The 22,130-nt window shown below is 38.0% G+C and overlaps 1 protein-coding gene across 1 annotated transcript in view; it reads right to left on the bottom strand.

Moving 5' to 3' along the window:
• Positions 1 to 22,130, bottom strand: part of timeout (circadian regulator timeout) — a 411,432-nt gene that overhangs the window by 319,581 nt on the left and 69,721 nt on the right. Inside the window, exons 9-10 of the mRNA XM_070105532.1 lie at positions 17,893 to 18,026; positions 13,610 to 13,690 (exon numbers count right to left, since the gene is read on the bottom strand). Of these exons, the coding sequence (XP_069961633.1) occupies positions 13,610 to 13,690; positions 17,893 to 18,026 (215 nt within the window). The remainder of the gene's footprint in view (positions 1 to 13,609; positions 13,691 to 17,892; positions 18,027 to 22,130) is intronic.

Below are 22,130 nucleotides of genomic sequence, written 5' to 3'. Positions count from 1 at the left end.
CTTAATAGTGATAAATTATATTCGATTGAAAGACCCTGGCCACGCCACGCTGTGGCTAAGGTATAATTAAATTACATTTAGTAAGCTGATTAATTTAGTAAAATATTATTATCAAAACTAATTTCGGCATTTTTTGCTGTCTGCATAGCTCGATTACCAAGGCAGTTATGTTGTAAGTAATTATTTTGTGCTTCTGGGAAACTACGGCCAATTAAATAAGTTTGTCCGTGTTTGATAGTGCTGAAATTGTCTGGAATTTTGAGCAATTCGTATTTGGTTGCAGTTAGTAAATGCTCAAGTGTCATAAACATTAAAATAAAAATTTAAATTTTCCGATCGTCAACAAACTTTACAGGATCTCTCGCTGGGCCATCTTGAAGATCATAAATTTCATTGAAATCGGTCTAGAAGTTTATTTTTTTTATAATATGAGATATATTATAATATAAGGGAATCCTGTATGTTATTAAATTTTTTATTATATCATCATTACTGTACTCAGGAAGCGTTTCTCTTATGTTTATAAATCCCCTAAGACGTCATATGTCAAAATTAAGTTTCAGGTGGCGGGTTGCGTCAGTGGGGATAGCATAATCGTCTTCTCCATGAAAAAATACATGTACATACTAATTTTGGTAACAATCGATTTAACTATACAGAAGTCGGTACAGCATCATGCTGGCGAGATGCGTCAATGAAGATAGCATAAAAATCCATATACGCACCAATTTTCAAAATGCTCGGTCAAATAGTTTCATCCTTCTTTATATACATATATAATATATAGAGGAATCAACAATAAAAAGTTGAAATCAATCAAATATATCATATATAATATGTACATTTTAGATTCTAAGCAAAACACTTCTTGAAAACTTTTTAAAAAATATGACTGTCTTCAGTCCATAAGTGTGTATCTCGCTAATATTTTCTTTGAATTGTTCGTAACTGGAAATTTTAGTTTCGCTTGAACAGCATGTGAAATATCTCTCAGAAAAACCCGGTTGCAAATTCCAAATAGGATTTTCGAAACATTCCGAATTTTAAAACATTTAGGGCTGTTTGAATGTCTATTTCCATTTATTAAATAATATCGAAAAAAAAGTAAGCTTCTAGTTCCAGTTCTTCAAAGTATCAACTTTCCTAGTTGTGCAAATGACGTTCATAACGAAAAAATGAAGTTGCAGTGGAAAATTTTAAAATAGTTCTGTCAATTACTATTTCATACTTGTATAAAGCAATCAAACATGCCTCTCAAACCAGATATTACAAATACACAAGATCGCAAAAGAAAAACTTAAAATTTTACCACTTCAATGCAGAGCTTTATCGAAATGCAAATTCGTTTGAAAATTAATATTGCTGAAATCAACAATGTGGAAAATAAGCATTAAATGGAAATAAAAACTTGGAAAAAGCAAATAATTTTTCAATGAAAATGTTTCAAACGCGCAAAAATTGAATTCTAGCAATTATTTCGCAAAATGTGCGAATATAACGAGCATAATACAATGCCGTTAGCTTAGATAACGTGTGAATAAGCTTAATTGGAAAGCAAAAGAATTACAATGCTTGAAATATTTAATATAATATAAAAAAATGTAAATTGGTTAGAAAAAATGCACAAAAAATCAATCAGTTCAAGTGAGTGAGCGCGTATTTAATGCAGTTAAAGGTTTTTTTTTTTATTTGTTTTTTATTAAACTTGCTGTTAAATGTGCGAACAAGGTCAATTACGTGCTGTTTAAATAAATAATTTTAAATAAATTTTTAAGCATAGTTTTTCATCTACTGAATTAGCCAAATAATTTTAAAGCGCTGCTTTATACCAAAAAACATTCAGCCATAAAACTTTTAATACCAAATTCTGAAATTAAATTGCGAAAATTGCACAACCAAGAGATTATTATTTATTAAGCACATTATGCACTTATAAATTATGTATGTGCGGCATGACTCGGAGCTAGCAAGGAGAATAGACTTTACAAATGTGGTTTTCAATGCCGAAACGGTGGGTTGTTCCAACCAGTGTTGCCGTTTAGCGTAATACTTGTAGCATAAAAATTTTTAATTTGATGAGAAAATATGAAGGATTTGTAACGAACTTGGCTCATCTATTGTGGAAATCTAGCCACTCAGATTATATAAAATATTATAGTGACTTAGATCATGAAATCAATCTCTGACTTGCTCAACAAGCAGACAAACGGGACATTAGTGGAATATGAGACGTGCATGCCGACTCCTAAAATTCAAACCGAATGATATAAGAACTCTAGTAGGAGTACTAACAGTCACTGTCTAATAGGCAGGCTTGGAACGCCAAATAACGACTATTGTAAAAGTTGTCAAGAGGTAGAAGAGCAGGAGATCATTAAACATTTTCTATGCGATTGTACGGCGCTTTATAGGAAAAGAATCGCAGCCATGGGTTGAGGGTTTCTTGACGAAGTCTCGGAAGTTGCACGGATAAAAGTTGTCTTACTGATGAAATTCATCAGAAGTACGGGGTGGTTCAGAGAGGAGCCAATAGAGTAAGGGGACTCGCTCCTGCGAATGGCAGGCACCTTGCCGTGGTGCAGGGGCTTAAGTCGCAAGGCATTCTCGGCATCTCCCAACCAATGCGAGAAGTGCTGCCCAGCACCTCTCACACGGGTTGTCAGAAGCCGCATGCGTGCGACAACCAAGAGCTGCCACCTCCTAATCCAGGGTGTTATGCGACTCCCGTGCCCATTGGATGATTTGCAGCCAGGAGGTAAATTCGGCTGTATTCTAACGGAGCCTTCCCAACACCGGGCCGCATTGGGAAGTAACGGTGGCCTTACCGCGGGGCTCTGGCGCGGTGGACTTTCGCGTTCCCCTTACAAAACGTAGACCGGACGACTCGCCATGTCGAGCCTAAGGTCGTAAGAAACAGAATGGAGACAACAAAACAAACAACAAAAAACTTAACAACGGAAACAAACGGGCAACAACAACAGCAAACGGACAAGGACAAGACTAAAAAGACCAGCGCCAGTGCAGGTAAGGGAGCTTCAGGGGCTAAACAAAAGTTTAGCTTCCTGGACGCCCTTTCGCCAGAAGAGCGGGCGCTGTTCGAGGAGCATGCAAGGGAGGACGATGACGACATGCCCTCGTGCAGCGGCGCTCAGCAGGTGACATCGACTGCGGCCGGCGCTGAAAAAGCGAACCCCAAGGAGGCTCCCCCGAGCAGGATCACCTGCTCGGATTCGGGCGACACGGAACGGGCATCAACCGGGGAGGTTCGCAAACGAAAGCGGAAGAGGGGAGGCAGACTACCCCCTCTACCACCAAATGGGAGTCCTGGCGGACAGGACGATCCAAGGAGAAAAGGCATGAGCGGTGCCAGCCTTAAATGGTACCTCAGGCACCTCCAGGAGGGGAAGACTCCGGAGGAAGCCGAAAAGTTGGCGCGCAACAGGGTGAGAGGAAACAATGCCTCCCCTGTCTCGGAGAAGCGGAAGGGTGGCAATACCGCGACGAGCAGTAAAAAGAGCAGCGGTAATCGAAGCCAACGCCCGGTTAACGCAACTCAGGCCGCAAGGCGTGGTTGCGAAAGAGCAGCGCCTTCGACCACCCAAGCCGCAAAGCGCAAGAGTGGGCAACTAACGCCACAGGAGCCGCCAAACACCAAGCGACAGAAAGGAAGCAACGCAGAGGGGACCGGAGGCAACAACTCCGCCCCAAACCCCCCCCGAGTGGTGGAGGGACAGCGCAGATATGCGGATGCTCTCAAAGGCATTCGCATGGCTGTGCTGCCTCTAAACTACCCGGCGGAGACACTGGGGTCGGAGGAGCTCACTGTGCTCCAAGATCTGCTCATGGAGGAAATATACAGAGGATCCGGATATAAAGCCTCATTCCATGGAGTATATTTCAAAGGAGGCATGTTGCAGGTGGACTGCAAGGACGAGAGGTCTGCCGACTGGCTAAGGGAGATCGCTCCCAGGCTGGAAGGCTGGAAGGGCCCCGTCCTTTGCGCAAAAAAGGGGGAAGACATACCACCCATGCACAGCATGACAGTGTTTCTCCCCAGGTGCGCAGGTAAGCCATATGAGTTTGCTCTCGGGCTCATACAGAACCAGAACGAGGGCCTAAGTATATCGGCCTGGAAAGTAGTTACCAGCACGGTCGAGGATTCAGGGTGGAAGCTCAATCTCTGCATCGACGACGAGTCGTATAAATTCGTCAGGAGAGCGAGCTTCCGACTGAATTACAGATTCAGTTCGGTGGTCCTGAGGCCATTTAAGCCCAAGACGGTCACCAAAAATAAAGCGGCGGAAAAAATGCAGGTTGATGAGGGTGCGACTCATCCCGGCATCAGCACGGCGGAGCAGGCGGCAACTGCCGAAACCACGGTGAAGGTCCCTACGGAGAAGGCTGGCGAACAAGGGGGGGCGCTACCCTCCACGCAAGAGCTTCTCGAGGGACTCAGGGACCTAGCGGGTGGAAACGCGGAGGACGGTGAAGATGAGGAGCTCCTCATGGAACCGATCCTCTAATGGATCCACATATCGAAATTGCCCAGGTGAACCTGCATCACGCGGCGTCGGCCTCGGCCGTCATCGCGAGCAGGTTCACAGCGGACGGTCTGGGCATTCTACTGATCCAGGAGCCATGGATCTACAAAGGAGAGGTCAGGGGCCTCAAACTGGTGAACAGCAAGGTAATCTGGGATCTCTCATGCGAGAGACCCAGAACTTGTATAGTAATTAGGAACGATATTGATTACTTCTGTATTTCAGAGTTCCTAACACAAGACCTGGTCGCTGTGCAGGCAAAAGGTAACGAAGGAGCGGACTTCGTCCTGGCAGCGGCCTACTTTCCGGGAGACACGATGACAGCACCCCCAGAGGCCGTCGGGAGCCTCGTGGATTACTGCAGGAGGAACAACCTGCCCCTTGTCATGGGATGTGATGCCAACGCCCATCACACCGAATGGGGCAGCACGGACTGCAATGCACGGGGTGAGTCTTTACTTGAATTTATAGTAAGTAGTAATCTAAGTATTGTAAACGTGGGGTGCGAACCCACCTTTATAACCAGCGTAAGAAGGGAGGTGCTTGACATCACCCTTGGTAACGAGCTCATGACAGGGCTGATCGGGCAGTGGAGAGTGTCATCGGAACCCTCCATGTCGGATCACCGCATCATAAGGTTCGCACTAGGGGTAGAGGTTAGGCAACCCCCTCCCAGGCGTATCCCCAAAAACACGGACTGGGCCACCTTTAAGGATACGCTTGAAATAAACCTCAATAGGAGGGGGCAGCTTGACGGCAGTGCCACTGCTTCTGGACTGGAGAGCAGGTTGTCTGCGCTAAATCAGTCCATTATAGAAGCATACAACAGTAGCTGCCCCCTAAAGACGACCACCAAGAACCGCAGCTGTCCCTGGTGGTCAAGAAGCCTCTCAGATCTAAGGAAAACGGTACGCAAGCTATTTAACAGGGCTAAGCGTACCGGGGACTGGGAGAACTATAGGTGCGGCCTAACTGCTTACAACAAGGAGATCAGGTCAGCAAAGCAGAAGAGCTTCAGAAATTTCTGTGAAAGTGTCTCCTCAACGCCAGAGGCTGCAAGGCTGCACAAGGCTCTGGCTAGGGGCAAGACCGGCACAGTTCTAGCAATTAAAATACCGGATGGGACCTATACGTCCAGCGCGGAAGAAAGAGCCACGACCCTTCTACGTGCGCACTTCCCAGAAACAATTCGAGAGGACCTAATTCGACCAAGAGTCGAACGAAAGCCAACTCGCCTAGATTGGACAGCCGCAAAACAGCTCTTCACGGCGGACTCCATTAGGTGGGCTGTGGCCTCTTTCGAAAAATATAAGTCTCCGGGTGCGGATGGCATCCTTCCAGCCTTCATGCAACAGGGGGGGCAGGTCCTCCTGCCCCACCTTGTTCGGCTGATGAGGGATAGCCTGGCGCTGGCGTATATCCCGGAACCCTGGCGCACTGCAAAGGTGATCTTCATACCCAAAGTAGGAAGGAAAGACTACTCGTTGGCAAAATCCTTCAGACCAATAAGTCTAACTTCCTTCCTACTGAAAAGCATGGAAAAGATCATAGACCACGAAATTAGATCGAAGGTGCTAAAAGCTGCACCGCTACACGCGACGCAGCATGCTTACAGAGCAGGCAGATCAACCAATACTGCTCTGTATCAGCTGACATCAGAGATCCGAAGTTCGTTTGACGGGGGTGAGGTGCTGTTATGCGCCTTCCTTGACATCGAAGGTGCCTTTGACAATACGTCACACGAGAGCGTGTCAAAGGCCCTGGAGAAAAGAGGTGTGGCGATGCCGGTGCGCAGATGGATTGAAGCGGTACTGAGCACCAGGATTGCCGAAACCACAGTAGGCGACACGAAGATTCGCCTTGGCACAACAAGAGGCTGCCCACAGGGTGGAGTGCTATCCCCCCTACTTTGGAGCCTAGTTGTAGACGATCTTCTCGAGCTGCTAACGAGCAACGGAATCCGCTGTCAGGGATATGCGGATGACATTGTTATATTAGCTAGGGGTAAATTCGGAGACACCCTCTGCGATATTGTACAAAGGGGATTAAGGCTGGCAAAGGAATGGTGTAGTGGGGTTGGCCTAAACATCAACCCCTCCAAAACTACAATCATACCGTTTACCAGACGTAGGGTGCTGCCAGGCCTCAGAAACCTATCCCTAGGTGGAACGGAGCTGGAGATGGCCAGCACGGTAAAGTACCTGGGCCTCACGCTGGACTCCACTCTACGGTGGAACCAGCATGTGGACCTAACTGCAGCCAAAGCTACGAAAGCGCTCATGGTATGCAATCGACTTGCTGGGAAATCATGGGGCTGCAACCCAAAGATTATCAGATGGCTGTATACCATGATTGTTAGACCGATCATAACATATGGAGCGGTGGCCTGGGGTTCCAAAGCAGCGCAGACCTCGGTAGGACTTCGACTATCGAGGCTGCAACGACTTGCCTGTATCTGCGCGTCGGGCGCGATGCGTACGTGTCCGACTGCAGCACTGGAAGTAATGCTGGAGCTAACACCGCTACATATAGTGATCGAGCAGACGGCCAAACAGACCTTGCTTCAAATCTCAGCAGAAGGGTCTGGCAAAGGGAAGGTAATCTCGTCCCAGCAGATGAGGGCCTTAAGTGACGCAATGCCACTGGCCCTTCTTCCAAGGGACAGCATCACCAAAACAGTAAGCTTCACTAGGAAGTTCAGGGTCACCCTTGGTAGCAAGGCAGAATGGAACGATTCCACGCTGGACCTACTACTAAAGAACAGTACTATCAAGTGGTACACCGACGGCTCGAAAACGGCGGAGGGGATTGGCGCAGGGGTCGCAGGACCACGCACCAAGCTCTCCATTCCCATGGGAAGTTTTCCTAGCATATTCCAGGCGGAGGTATATGCTATAAGTCGGTGTGTAGAAATAAACCTCCAACGCGACTACCGCAATAAGAGCATCGCCATACTCAGCGATAGTCAGGCGGCACTTAAAGCGATCTCGGCTTTTGAGGTCAAATCGCTGCTAGTGCAGGAGTGTATAGAACGGCTGAACAGTCTATCAAGTTTCAACAGAGTGCACCTCATCTGGGTGCCTGGTCACAGGGGTATAGCAGGAAATGAACTTGCTGACGAGTTGGCCCGCTCTGCAGCCTCTACAAACATGGTAGGACCAGAACCGTTCATAGCGGTGGGTCCACATACCATTAAGGAGTTGCTCCGTAGAGAGGAAAGAGCAGGCAGGGAGAGACATTGGCAACATCTTCATGGCATGCGGCATGCCAAGTTGCTAATGGGGGGCTATAACCTCAGACGGTTTAAAACCTTAATCAATCTCCCGAGGAACAAATTTCGACTTCTGGTCGCGTTCTACACCGGACATTGCAGGCTTAACAAGCATTTATTTAACATGGGCTTGGTCTCCTCCGCAAACTGCCGGTTCTGCGACTTGGAGTCGGAAACCCCAGAACACCTACTAATGGACTGCACAGCTGTCTGCAGACGTAGAGTCAAGGCCCTGGGATCCATGTTTCCAAACAGGGATCGCATCGCCTCATTGGCGCCTAGCAGTATATTGGAATTCATCAATACGCTAGGGCTAGATGAGTCGCTGTGACTTAGGGGAGGGCACAATAGACCATAGGTCGCGGTGCATACCTCAATCACTATCTAATCTAATCTAAAGGGGACTTTGGTCCCGGTGGTATCCAAATGGGCCTCCGAAAGGCCTAGGTGTGTCGAAAGACAGTCACTCTATCTACCTACCTACTTAGATTTCTTCCTAGTAAATATTTATGGTTTTAATAAAAGCTCTTAGTCTGCTTGATCCAGAGCTCACAGCCGAAATCTAGTTAAGGATTGCTTAACTTTACTGGCGCTTGCCTCGAACTATTTGTTGAAAAGACTCATATGAACATTACAGTCAAAAGAAATCGCTAGAAACTGTAAGGTTGATTGATGTGATCTCCATCTCATTATTTGGAGTGTTCGCTTTTTCTCTTTTGGTCTCCTTTTGGATGACTTTGCCTTTTATAATCTCAGCAATCACTGGACAATCAGTAGAACTTGTAAGAACCCGTCCTTTGGTTTGATAATCTCTTTTTCGATTTGAAAGGTGTAATATACGATCGTTTCATACACGTTGAAAAATATTGTAGGAACGCGGGAAAAGACCCTTGTCGTTCGTTATGGGGAACTTTGGCACCCAAGAGGTCGGTATTGCAGATGGGCGTAATCGAACCACTGACACGCCCACAAAACGCCATTAAATAAAACCTAAATACCTCTAATTTGGTACATGGGTTCGCTGTAACAAAGGTCACCTTTTGGCAAAAAATTTGTTTAAGGCCTTCAAAACCGCTGAAGCTAACTCTGATTAAATTCGCCCGATCAGATAAAAACCACGCCCACTCCCCATATAAAAGTTATGTTGAAAACTACTAAAAGTGAGATAACTCGCTGAATAAATGCGCTATAAGCATTAAATTGCACAATCAAGATGGTAGGGAAGAGCTTTTTAGGAGGAGATGTAAAATTGAACAATGGGCCTAGCACCACCAACCTTTAGGCGAAATCCTGTATCGCAGGAACTATCCGACCAATTTCAACCAAATTTGGTATGTGAGGTAACCCAGCAAACTTCAAACTATAAAGTGAAAAATAATTCTTTGTATAAACTGAGAGTAATATTGACCGAAATCTTTTTTGATTATTATCAGAAAAGCATGGGATAGTTTGTGCCATATTTTTCGTATATCGAGCTTTGGACAGATCTGTTCCCTAATTGCGAGAAAGATAGTTTTATAAGCTTGATGTTAATACTTGATATGAGTGAGATCGTTATCATTCTAAAAAAAAAACTGTTTTGGTATCATATTCGTATTTTACTATATAATAACTACACAATGTCAGGAACGTGTTTGTCTATATTTAGAAAGCTATTAAAATTTGCCAAAATTAATTTATTGAGGTGGCAACACTGGCTGCAATCTAAATTACCGCTAACCAAAAGGGATTATGCGTCGTCACAATGGCAACATCTAATAATCTACCAAATTTCGAAATAAATTTTAATACACACTTAACTTTTTGCTTTCAAATCCGAAATTCCGAAATATTTTTTACCAATAAATACTTATACCAAGCGAATATTTAATATTCAAAAGCAGCGGCTACGGAATCCCCAAAAGGGGACAGCCATTATTTGGGGCACAGCCATTATGCAACCACCTTCAGATAACAGCGTTTATGTACATCTCGAAGTACTCAACCCGGACACCAACGCTGCATTTAAGCAGCTATCATCGGCCAGCTGGTGGCTCGGTTGCCTTGCAACCGAATGCGGTAAGCATATTTTATGGTTGCGGACTGCGTTCAAAGGCCAATAAAAAGGTATTTCGCAGGACTAACGGTAATACCTGTAAGATTGGGTATGAGGCGGCACAAGCACACGGCTGCGTGGCAGCTGGGCTTGGCGCACTATGCATAAAGACACCAAAAGGACTGGATGAAATTTGCACAAAAGCTGCTGCAAGGAATTTCTTCACGAAGCAAGTTAATTTATTACGCCAAATGCTTTGTGTAAATTTAGTAGCAAGGTGAACAAAGAATGTGTAAAATGGAGGAATAAAAGTAGATGGAACGTTTTAAGCATGGATTTATTGGCGTCGCGATGCACTTAAAGTGAATAGAAGACTTAAAATGCAGTGGCAGTCAAGGGGTAAAGTCGCAAAGCGAATATATATATTTTTTTCATTTCTTAAAGTAAAAATAATTAGCAGTTAATGCGCAGTAAAGGTACGCGGAAGTATTAAGAAATATTCCTTTTTTGAGTGATGATGAGATTGTGTTTTTAAGAGAAGTAGCCAAAGAGACTGACAGGCTGTCAGCCAGCTAATCGCTAATTGAAAAGTGAATAAAACTAGAACTGCTAAAACGCTCTGCGGGTCACCTTTTTGCCTTCGAAAGTATTGATCTGATATAATAATACAATTTTTGTTCACCTATGTACCTGCGGGATCATTCGTCACTGTTACTGTTATAATTAGGAAGTACAGTTAAATCACAATATTTACTAATGGCTTAAACTTTGTTTGTTAAGCTCGAGAAATACTTCTGTCATAGTTTCATATCTCTGTTGTCGAAATTTTAAGAAAGACCTGATTTTGGTCGCCTGTAGCATCTGTTATTAAGTCTGACAGAAAAATATTATATAGAATTGAAATAAGCGGAAAAGTAATGATTTGTAAAATAAGCTCAATTTCGAACTTCGAAAATAAATATTTCGCTTTTGGAGGCTAACTTCGAAAACCACTTTTTACTTATGACTCAATCTTTCGAACTCAAACTCTCTCGAAAAAAATTGGTTTTGTTCATTACCCAGCCGAGTGCTGAATAGTAGTATAGACCCGAAATTGTTCGTACGCTCGTTTTCGAGATTACTATGCCCATCGCTATTGCTTTCTTAAACGTGGCCCAACCCAAGAGGGAAGATTTGTTTTCCAGTAAGAACATACGTTTTCCAATAGGAAAACGACCTTCGAGATGCAGTATTCGTAACAAGTGTAATGACTAGCACCCCAGCAAGGTAAAAATTTGGTTCGGGCTTTGATATTGTATGTAATGTTCTGCGCTTATTATTGTGAATATTAAGGGATTATATCCAGTTGGCAATTTCAAAAAAATGTGTTTTGTTTTTGCTGATATGTGAATGGAAAGTTAAAGAAACGCGGTTCTAGCGATGGACCTGTGAACCTCCAGTGAAGTCGCCACGCGCTGGTCAACAACCGGAACTTGTGCAACTGCGAGATCCATCTAGCCCAGAGTGAAACGTAAGAGTTCCTCCGAATTACTTGTTCTTAGCAAAGTCAATCTCGTTGATCTGACTGGACAGTGTCCAATGAGTTCATAAACGGGGCGACAAAGCATTTTGTCGAACGTTTTTTGTCAAAGCTGTACGAAGGACGGAGAAGTGGAATCATCCACTTTCTCTTCTCGGCATTTCCCACACTGAGATTGAAATTTGGCGGTAGACACACCTGCATCAAACAGGGGACAGGGCTTAATGTTAGGCGTTTTAACAAATTTGTGGTAAACTGAAAACGCTTAGTTGAGATATGAAAATGTGGTGATCCACTTTTAGAAGTTTATGAGTAACACTAAGGGTGAACTTCTAGTGAAACCTATCGATTACGATCAACCCTATAACCTATGCTAACTTTAACCGCAACATTGGTTAGTGTGAACAGAACGATGCAAACTAAAGTTTGTTGGACAACATGGTGTTGAGCTTAAACACCGAATTTAATTTGCGAAGTAAATCTGAAATCGCAGATCAGCATTAGGAAGTACATCCTAACTTGAGTTATTGCAAATTTGGATGTTTAGCATTAAACATAACTAATAAGAATACAGTTTACTTTGAAAGCGAATTTTTGTTAATCGTTTTAACGCCATTTTTTTTTTGTGTGCTTTTTATGGGTTGTTTCGACCAACAATGTTTAAAATTGGATTGCTTTAGCACAGTTATCAAATTTACTACCACAAGAAGGAAATAAATTTTATACTTGAGTTCCTTTTTCTTAAATTATGGATAATAAAAATCAACAGACAAATGTCTAAATATGTTAAGCTTAGAGTTTTTTAGACACCCAAATATTTAGATTGAGTGTAACTCATAAACACAACATCTTGAAACTGGAGTTTATAGCAGGACCTGTAAGAAACTGTAGTTTACTGGGTATTATCATTATTTTTTAGAATCTTTTTTTGAAATCAAAAAGATTTTACAATTGTGATAACCATTGTTCATAAATAAATACAAAAAAAAGTACGTGTGGCACTCGGGGACTGCCGCGGTAAATCTATTGCATAGCATTTTTGAACAAATTATGCAATTACAAATATATTGTTTATGCAGTATTTTTTTCTTGAATAATAACTCAAGTGCTTTCTGTGATATTAATTTAAGTTACACTTTTTGAGCGTGGCGATCGACAAAAAACAAATTTTTTTTCTTTTATTGAATAAATGAGAAGTTAATATTGTTTAAAATATTTGTATTATCTTACAATACATGTAGGTTACTCAGTAATCATTCAGTTATCATGCAAACTACAGGTTTATGATAACTGAGATAAGAAAAATTAGTTTGAGACATGATATTCTCTAAATATCTGGAAAATACCGCGTCAATGGTGGTGCCATATTTTATTGTGGATTTTTTTGGATCATTATTCATTTTCAAATTAATTTTTTCCCAAAGAAAAGTTGTCAACCGCTCTGATATTTTATCAGTGAAGTTGATGTTGAAATCGCAAGCCAAGATGAGTGGAAAGTTTTTACCATTGATAATCCGATTGAAATACATAATTCCAATAAAAGTGTTTAATTCAAACGAGATACTGATCCAAAAGGTGGGATAGCTATTTACCAAAATAATAATAATGTTACTAATATTATGACTCCTAATATTGAATAATTTATTGTAATTTTTATTAATTAAATTTTTTTTAATTTCATATTAATATTTGCCATTAAAAAATTGTATCTTAAATATTATTACTTTTGAAACACCCTGCTCTTCAATTGATTTGTTCCACTTGAGATGTGCGAAAAGACTACAAGTATGCAAACATTTTGCACATTTTGTTAGATTTATTTCCGTTACGGAACTTCTTGATTCGGTCACCGCGCTCAAATCCAGCGATAAAAGCCATGCAATAGCTTAATTATAATTTTACTAATATTATGACTCCGAATATTGATAAATCTATTTTTTAATAATTAAATTTTTATTTGGCTTTAAAAAAATTGTATTTCAAATATTATTACTTTTAAATCACCCTGCTCTTCAATTGATTTGTTTCGATTGAGATATGCGATAATACGCCTAAAAGTATGCAAACAGTTTGCGCATACCTTTTGATTGTGATAGGTTTATTTCCGTTACGGAATTTCTTGATTCAGTCACCACGCTCAAATTCCGCGATAGAAGCTATGCAATAGCTTAGTAAAATATAAATTAAAAACTCAAGTGTTTTCAAATGAAATTTAGTTTAAATATTGTTATTTAGGCACTTACCTGGCTGCTCGCAGTAGAGAAACGGAATTTTCAAATTGCTGATCGCGCAAAAATCGATGCAAACGCAACATACAGTCTTCCCTGTAAAAAAAAAACAACAAGAAAATGTAGATAGAGAATGACAGACCAATTTCAAAATAAAAAAGGATGTAAACATGAAAGGAAACACAAAATTAATTTAAAATATACGAAATGCAAAATCAGCATAACTAAAGCGCACCAAAACGCTACAATATACTACAAACACAAAAACAAAAAAAACTCGAAATACTCCCGCTATGGTAGGAACAACAATAGCGCATGTAGATTTTCGTAGATGTTAAAAGGATTACAGCTGACATAAGGGATATGAGAGCTGGTCGTGGCTTTGGAGTTGGCATACTTTTGCCTTTTGTATTCCTTATACATATTCATCTACATATATACATATGCATATGTATTTACTAGTGTATAGGTGAAAAGCTGCTACAGCATTTATTGGCCAGATGGTTTGTAAACCAATGGCCAAGCAATACAAATGAAATTAAAAGAGCTTTTCAATTTTCCAATTTGGTGCAACGAAAGATAGCAACGTGGTCCATTATATAACAGATAAGCTAATATTCATTTACATGTGAATACTAAATGACCCTATGTATTTTTGGGTATAATTAAAATTTTTCAAGACCTTGATAGCAAAATTTAAAAAAAATGGTTGTCTATTCTTTTTTACGACACAAAGCAATGGACGTAATTTTGTTGTTTCTACCGTCTCCTATAAATAGTAGAGAAATGTCGGTAGTAAAAACAAATTTTAGGCATGTGTTCTACAGGTTTGGTTATCTTGCACGCTAGATAGCGCTGATATCGTGATATTTATAATTACTGTTTTTAAGGATTCGTGTAATTTATGAACATTTTGCAATTGATATGCTGATAAGTAAAAAAAATGTTGTTTCGATATATCGAAGTATATAGTTTTTTAATATATATGTATATAGTTGCTCTGAACTGATGACGTTGACGAGCTAGCGTAGAAACTTAAAAAGACTCGAGTATCAATCATTATGCCATTAAGGGCTTGAATCTAAGCAAAATTTAGTCAGTAAATTAGTTCAAAGATCGATAAATCTATAATATATAGGATGGTTTCTAAGTGTAGTTAGAAAATATGTAAGAAAGATAATCGGGGATATCGATTGTCCCGATTGGACTAGGTTAAGACAACATGCTTAGCGTTCCAAGTACTTCTATTGTACAAAATAGTCAAGGTAATTCGAAAATTTTGTATGAGTGGACGAAGCAAAAAAATGCATTGTTATTTTAATGTCAATACAGAGCCGAAGTAACCGAATATTTCTTATAACAGGAAAGATCGTTTTGCACCGAAGCTATAATACCCTTCACAAATACAAAAGATTCCTTACAAGAATTTGATTCCGATTGTTTAGCTTATATGAGAGCAATATCCTATAGTGGTCCGATAACGCACATTGCGACAAATGAGCAGCTTCTAGGTGAGAAACGGTCATATACTAAATTTAAGATAAATATCTCAAAAATTGAGAGACTAATTCGCGTATATACAGACAGACGGACGGACATGAGTAAATCAACTCAGCTCATCATGCTGATCATTTATGTATATATTTTATATGGTCTCTAATGTTTCCTTCGAAGTGTTACATACTTCGTGGCAAACTTAATATACTATTAATATACTGCTTAACAAAAATATATTGTAGTTTAAACAAACTAAAAAAAAAACACACGTTTTAATGGAATTTTTACACATTCCGCATTTATTTCGTCAGTTATCGTACTTTAAGTATATTTTAACATAACTGTTATATAGGGAGTGGGCGTGGTTACTATCTGATTTTACTTACAGCGTATGAAAAAGGGCTAAAAGGACTTCCTTTCAGCAAATTTGGTTGAGTTAGCGATCTAGAAGATATATACATTAAACCATTTAGGGGGCGGGGCAACGTCTGCAAAGTTTTAAGTTGATCAGACTTCTGGAAACCGCTGAAAACTGAGCTTTAAGATTCCATTACATACATACATACATACAACCCAAGCTAATAAAAGCGTATTAAAAAATAGCGTAGCAAGGAACAGCTGTTGAAAATAATCACAATTTCGACTCAGGTTGTTCTCCATTACCACTGTTTTGCTACAACTAAATGTCGTTTCCGTCTGTATGGCTTAGTTTGTTTAAAAAAAAATATCGATTTCCTAATTTTTAGTGTTTATCATAACCAATAACCACTTGTCCTCAACTACTGATGTCGTCTTCAAAAACATACTATTGAAAAACAGAAATGCATAGAAGTTAAAATTAATTTGATGACTATCTAGCTTTCATATTTGGAAGCCCAAGTCATGACGTTACGATTGATGTTCACTTTTTATCTATCGATATTTATCGGACTGGTAAGCAATTATTATAAAGCATTTTTGAATTGATATACAATTACAAATTTTATACTTTTAGCACTCTACATTTTGTATCGAGCCAAAATACAATATAACAGTCTCAAGTTTATAACATAAACCAAGCATAATCCACGCACTTTATATATGAGATATTTATATATATCTGTTTATAGTCCCGAATGAAGCTGACGTCACGTTAAGAATATATTTGAAAAGAAGCCAAAAGTAGAGCTTATGTGATTTTCCACATCGCAAAAATATATTTACATATTAGCATACATCCTATACACACTTTTTAGTTAGGTTGGCTGCTAAAAAATTAACTTCATTCAGAAATTCTATAAGAGAAGCAAAATGCTCAACAAAGATTGAGCGTAATGTTATTGAACTGCTAAGGTAGGCGAAAACCCGAAAAAAGCTGTTAAAAGCTTTACAATAATTAAATAAACAGCAAAAGCACTTATAGTTGCGAGTACAAATGTAAAATGTGAATACATGCATATATTCGTATTAGTACGAAGTTGAGAAAAATACTAGGGAGGCTAAACTGTAGGATTTCTATAAAGTAATTATTTAAAGTATACATCGATATTTCCCACATTCTTTGATGCCTTGCTCTTCACTTCAACGACTATAAAAGCTTCGATATTTGCAACGCATACATCGTTATAACAGTTATTTTTCACCATCCCTAATGTAAGGAATTGAAGAAAAGTGCAGCAAGCAATGAAAGGAGCTCTATGTGGCATTCAACTTGCTATTTAAACTCGAAAATACCGAACATATTTGGCTTATCAACTTTAGCAAGGTATGGCAGACAAGTCAAAAAGAAATTTTGTATTTAAATTGTCAGAAAAACTTAAAAATTTCACAGGAAAAAATGTTTGCAAGCTAATTCAGAAAATTGCGTCAGTAGGCATTCTAAATGGTTAAAGCAACTGTTGAAATTGAAAAAACATATATATAATATTTAAATTGATTAGAAAATTAATGGGGTGAAGAATGCAGAAAAATAAACGAGAGTAGTTTATTTAGAAAAATTTTAATTTGCCTGTATCTAAAATATAAACACCTTTTTGAGTAATGAACTTAACTAGAAGACACGTGTTTGCCGTTCGAGTTGAGTCATAACCAGCAGAGTATTACGTGCTATAATAATCTATATGCAGTTATCTTCAAAGAGTTGTGTTTTTTTCTTTACCAAGTAAGTCTCTTTTCGGTTAGTTTTACTTGGTTTAGTAGCCATAAATTGACTTTCTCGAAAAGCGGCCAGGTTTTCTCGGATAGAATATAAGTAGATAAAGTATGACAACTTTTTCGAATTCCTTACTACTTTACTCAGTATTGCTTTTTAATTTCGCATGCTTCCGAACTTTTAACTTTCATTTTGGGTGAGCGTTTTAAGCTGTCAACGTTAACTGATCTAGAACATAATTTTGACCGGAAAAACTGAAATTAAAGGTCTTTGAACTTGGATAACCTGCACTTCTTGGAGAAGGCTTTGCTTGAAATTTTGAAGTGAAGTGAAAGTTTACAGTTTTGCGGTATGCTTGCTCGTAGAGCATATATTTCACTTCAAAGTTCTTTAGAATCGAAACAAGAATAGTTGATTCCGACGAAGAGTAATTTATATTGCGACGAAGAGTTGCACATATTTTCTTTCTATCGTGATCAAATATGCATAGTTCTATCACAGATACTCAAATGAGCCTAAAAATCATTTTCAACTTTCGTTTATTCTGAAACAACTCATTGTACTACTTCGAGGCTTACTAGTGAAATTTAATAATTTCATATATGTAGATTTTAAAAAATTATTAAATCGCTATTTCCGATAATATTTTTTATACAAATTAATAACTCACTTTTGATCATCAATGCTTTTCTCAGAAGTCGCATCGAAAGGCAGAGGTTGATCCTCTTCGGGCAACTGGAGCTCGTTGGTGAGTATTTCACTTATTTCGCCGGCTACTTCGGCCCATTTATTGGAGAGCTCCTCCTGAAAATATAGATAAAAAGAAAGAGGGAGAACATGTCGTATAATAATATAATATTGTAATTTAGATGAAGTAATGAAATCGGTTTAAAATTATACACTGGATACAATCTTCAACGTCAAGTCGTCGGGGTTCTAAGAGATTATATTATTATTAACATGTCGAGATAACCAGCTTAATATATTATATAATATTTAATGTATATATATATAATATTTAATGCTATATTTTTCCAGTTCAACGCAAATAGATGCATTCTATATTCTTCACAAACTTGAAATCCTAACCAAAATAATTTGCGCGATAAATTGTATCACACGTTTACATTCCTCATCCTTTTTATATACAACATTCAATATTCAAAACTCAAAAACAAAAAAATATTCAACAATTTTTTTATTGTTTACCATGGAAAGCAACGGAAATGCTTTAAATTTAGCACCCAAATATTATATGTGCAGCTACTTAATAAGCTTAAAGTGAATTAATGTTAACATAAATTTTTATATATTGTATAATGTATATTAATAATAAATTAGTATTAATTTTACTACTCTGTTTAGGCAATCGTTATGCAAATATTTATTTTCATACTTTTTCGTATTCTGTGTCAAATGACATTTTTTACATCCGCTGCCATAAAATACAGCTGTTGCGGATAATACAATATACTTCGGTTGCACCGAAGCTATAATACCTTTCTCATATTCGCTAAATCTCACATGGCTAAATCGACTCGTCACGCTTGATCAGTTATGTATATATTTTATAAAAGCGCCGACGTTTTCCTGCGGGTGCTCCCAACTTCGTGGCAAACTTAATATACCATGTTTAGGGTACAACTATTGTCAGCAAGTTCTGGGTAATGGCATATTTATGAAAGAAATAATAACCAAAGTAATTAATGTTTTGAAAGTGTTTGGCTTCTTATGTAGATTGAACTAAAGAGATCTGAAAAAGAGTTCAATTTTATGTAAAAATTCTAAGAATTATTATCACTTAAAAAAATTTGTTTTCTCTACAAGTTTAAATTTCATTATATTGTGATGATATTTGTAGAAAACAAAAACCATCAAAAATAGTACAAATAATAAGAAAATCCAAACATTTAATATATTTATTAACAATTATATTATAAAACTATACACATTAGATGGTCATTCTAAGGCTAAAAATAAATACTCACACACTTCTGCCTCACAGGAGAACGATTAGAAAGCACACATCCATTTCTCTAGATATTTATATATACATAGGTAGAATTAATGGTTATCATCCTTGGAAATTAACACCAACAAGTTTCTACATCTATTATGCCTGATATCTTATAAGCTTATCAACTTTCTGCTTCTTTGTCAACCAGTCTATACTTAAGAAAGTATTTAACTAGTTACTTTAAAGCAGCTATTGGGTTAGGAGATTAATATATATACGGACTAGAGAATATAATGGTCCGAGCATCGCTAGCGTAGATATTGCTTTTCAAACAACTCCACAAAAATTAGTTAAACAGAATCAAATCTGCAAGCCCGGATGTGTAGCCAATGTCCATTAAAACTTAATTAAAAATTTAAAGAATGGACTCGCAAGCCATAAAAACCCGTTTTTGTTCATTTAAAAAATTTAAAATACTTGAATATACGGTGATAGATTTTGAAAAAAGTTGGATTCTCTTAATTAACCAAAAATTGGTGTCTCTAGTTGTGGAAAATTTTTTTGCCTTAAATTATCCGAAGTCCAAAAACTAAGCAAGCTTACTATTACATAATAGAGATGAATACAAAAGGTTTATTATAATAGATGAAGATAAGGATACATTTCATGTGAAAATTTCAATTTATAAAAATCTTGCAAATACGCACATAACTCCGGAAATACATATTTGCCGGATCAACCTTAAATTTTCTGTGTATATTTTCAAATAAACATACATATGTACATCCCACATATAAGCAAAATAAACGCGATTTTTTTAAATTCAAAAGTGGAAATAACCTTTTACAACAATAAGGAATTGATGGAGATATGAAATACTAATATCTGTTCTTCATGAAAACCCACCGCAGATATTGTCAAAAATAAATATAGATATAAAATGCTAATTTTTAGAGAGTATTGAGCATAATACACATATTTGCTTTAACTGCAATTACTAATATTATTTCCGTAAAGAGCATATCAAATACAATATGTAGCCTATTTGCAAAGTACATTTCTTGGTTGCCCTAATTTTCCGTCACAAAAGTTAAAATTCCATTTCCCTCACAGTGTGTTGTCCACTATCTACAATGTTTTGCATATTTAATTGCAAAATTTTAGCGAAAACATTTCATTTTTATTTTACACAAATTTCCGATTGCTCAACTACACATATTGCTTCCGTTTTCCGTACGTTTTTACCGTTTTACCGACATATTTGCATTCGAGAATTTTTATTTGTTTGGCAAGGCCTGCAGCAGAGCTGATTATTTTACAGCAAATTCATATAAAGCGCTAACTAGCTGACAAAGGCGGCTAACACACGTGATTGCATATACAAATACTATAACAAAGGCACACATACCCACGCAAGTAATTGAAAATGTTGCAACAGAGCTGGCAACAATGCGATTTCACTTATTAATTTCGGCTTATTTTTGCCGCACAATTTACTTTGGTAATTTTAAAATCAGTATTTAAAAAAATATTGAGCAGTGAAATGAAAAATCAAACGAGGCAAAGAGGAAGTGGTGGCGGAAGTGCAGCGGCCAATGAATTTCATTTGAGGATTTTTGTAGGCGGGGGTGGTGTGGGGCCAAATGGGGTGAGTGTCTGTGTAACAGATTAAATACATTAAACGCTCAAATTAATTGCGCGCTGCATCATTTCACAGTAATTTATTGAAACATGTATTATCAATTGTAAATAACCTGCGTGAATTATTTGTTGTTCTTTACTTCCTATAAATTGTGCTTTACTTCAAAATAAATTTTTTTACATAAAAGTATATGCTTTTAAAGAGCTAGAATATAATTTTTTCTTTATTGCACTTAAAATTTGTTCTTCCGCTCTAATCTAGGTTATATCCACTTGTGAATTTCAAAAAAAATGGTTTTTTTACATGTCATATGTATAGCCAATGTAGATATATTTGAAAATATTATCCAAAAAGTTCATAATGAACCGGCAAATAGTTTCGGAGATATGAGTGTATTTGTAATCGGCTCCAAAGCTTTGAACATGTTTTTCTCGAAACGCTGCTTTCAGAGTCGGTGAGGAAAATTTTTCCGAAAATGTGGGATCGATCGCCTTGAGATTTTTACACGACCTTCTCGGATATAATTGTCAGTTATTGATCGAAGGGATGAGATTTTCGATAATAATTTAGATTTTTTAAAGTCACATTGAAAAGTAAATATTTTCACAAAAATTTTTGATAAGCCGCCATGTTGTCAAATTAAACTTTTGACTTTTTTTACCATTACCTGTATTCATCTATGGTTATACACATTTTTTTGGTTTCTGGATTTGAGATAATTTTAAATAGCAATATCTTCCTTACCAGAGACACCTTTGCCGGGAGTTTCAAAATGAATCACCGAATTTTACAGTACATTAAGTTCTTTAAATGTAAATGGCTTTTATATATTTGTTTAATATAATGCCTATTAAAAAAATTCACAAAAAAATTAATTTTTTCGGACTTGTAAATGGATATAACACCTCAAAACCATTTTTATAATGTTGACCCTAAATGCAGACAACGTTTTTATTTTAATTTTCGTATATCGTAGAATTTAAAGAAATCCGATCACTTGTATTGAATTAATACTGAATAATTTTTATTAAATTTACGTTAACAGGCAAACATGCAAAATTTGCAAAGATAAGAAGGTAAACATGATTCCGTAATATATATATTTTTTTTTCGTATAATTTCAGAGTTTCGAAAATTTTGCGTTTACTTAATTCTGGGGAGCCAAAGAGTTGCCAATATCAAATGGTATTAGCATCATAAAGTCAACGCTGATATTACATTTTATCCACAAATGCAAATGCAACTCTACCTAAACGCTTGTTTTTTATCGAAAGAGTTCTTTCTGGCATTCAGTAATATTCATAGTAAA

The sequence above is a fragment of the Bactrocera oleae genome, chromosome 2 (genome assembly GCF_042242935.1).
Source record: "Bactrocera oleae isolate idBacOlea1 chromosome 2, idBacOlea1, whole genome shotgun sequence".
Lineage (NCBI taxonomy): Eukaryota > Metazoa > Arthropoda > Insecta > Diptera > Tephritidae > Bactrocera > Bactrocera oleae.
Note: the sequence above shows the minus strand (reverse complement) of the source record. Positions and strands in the feature narration are given on the sequence as shown.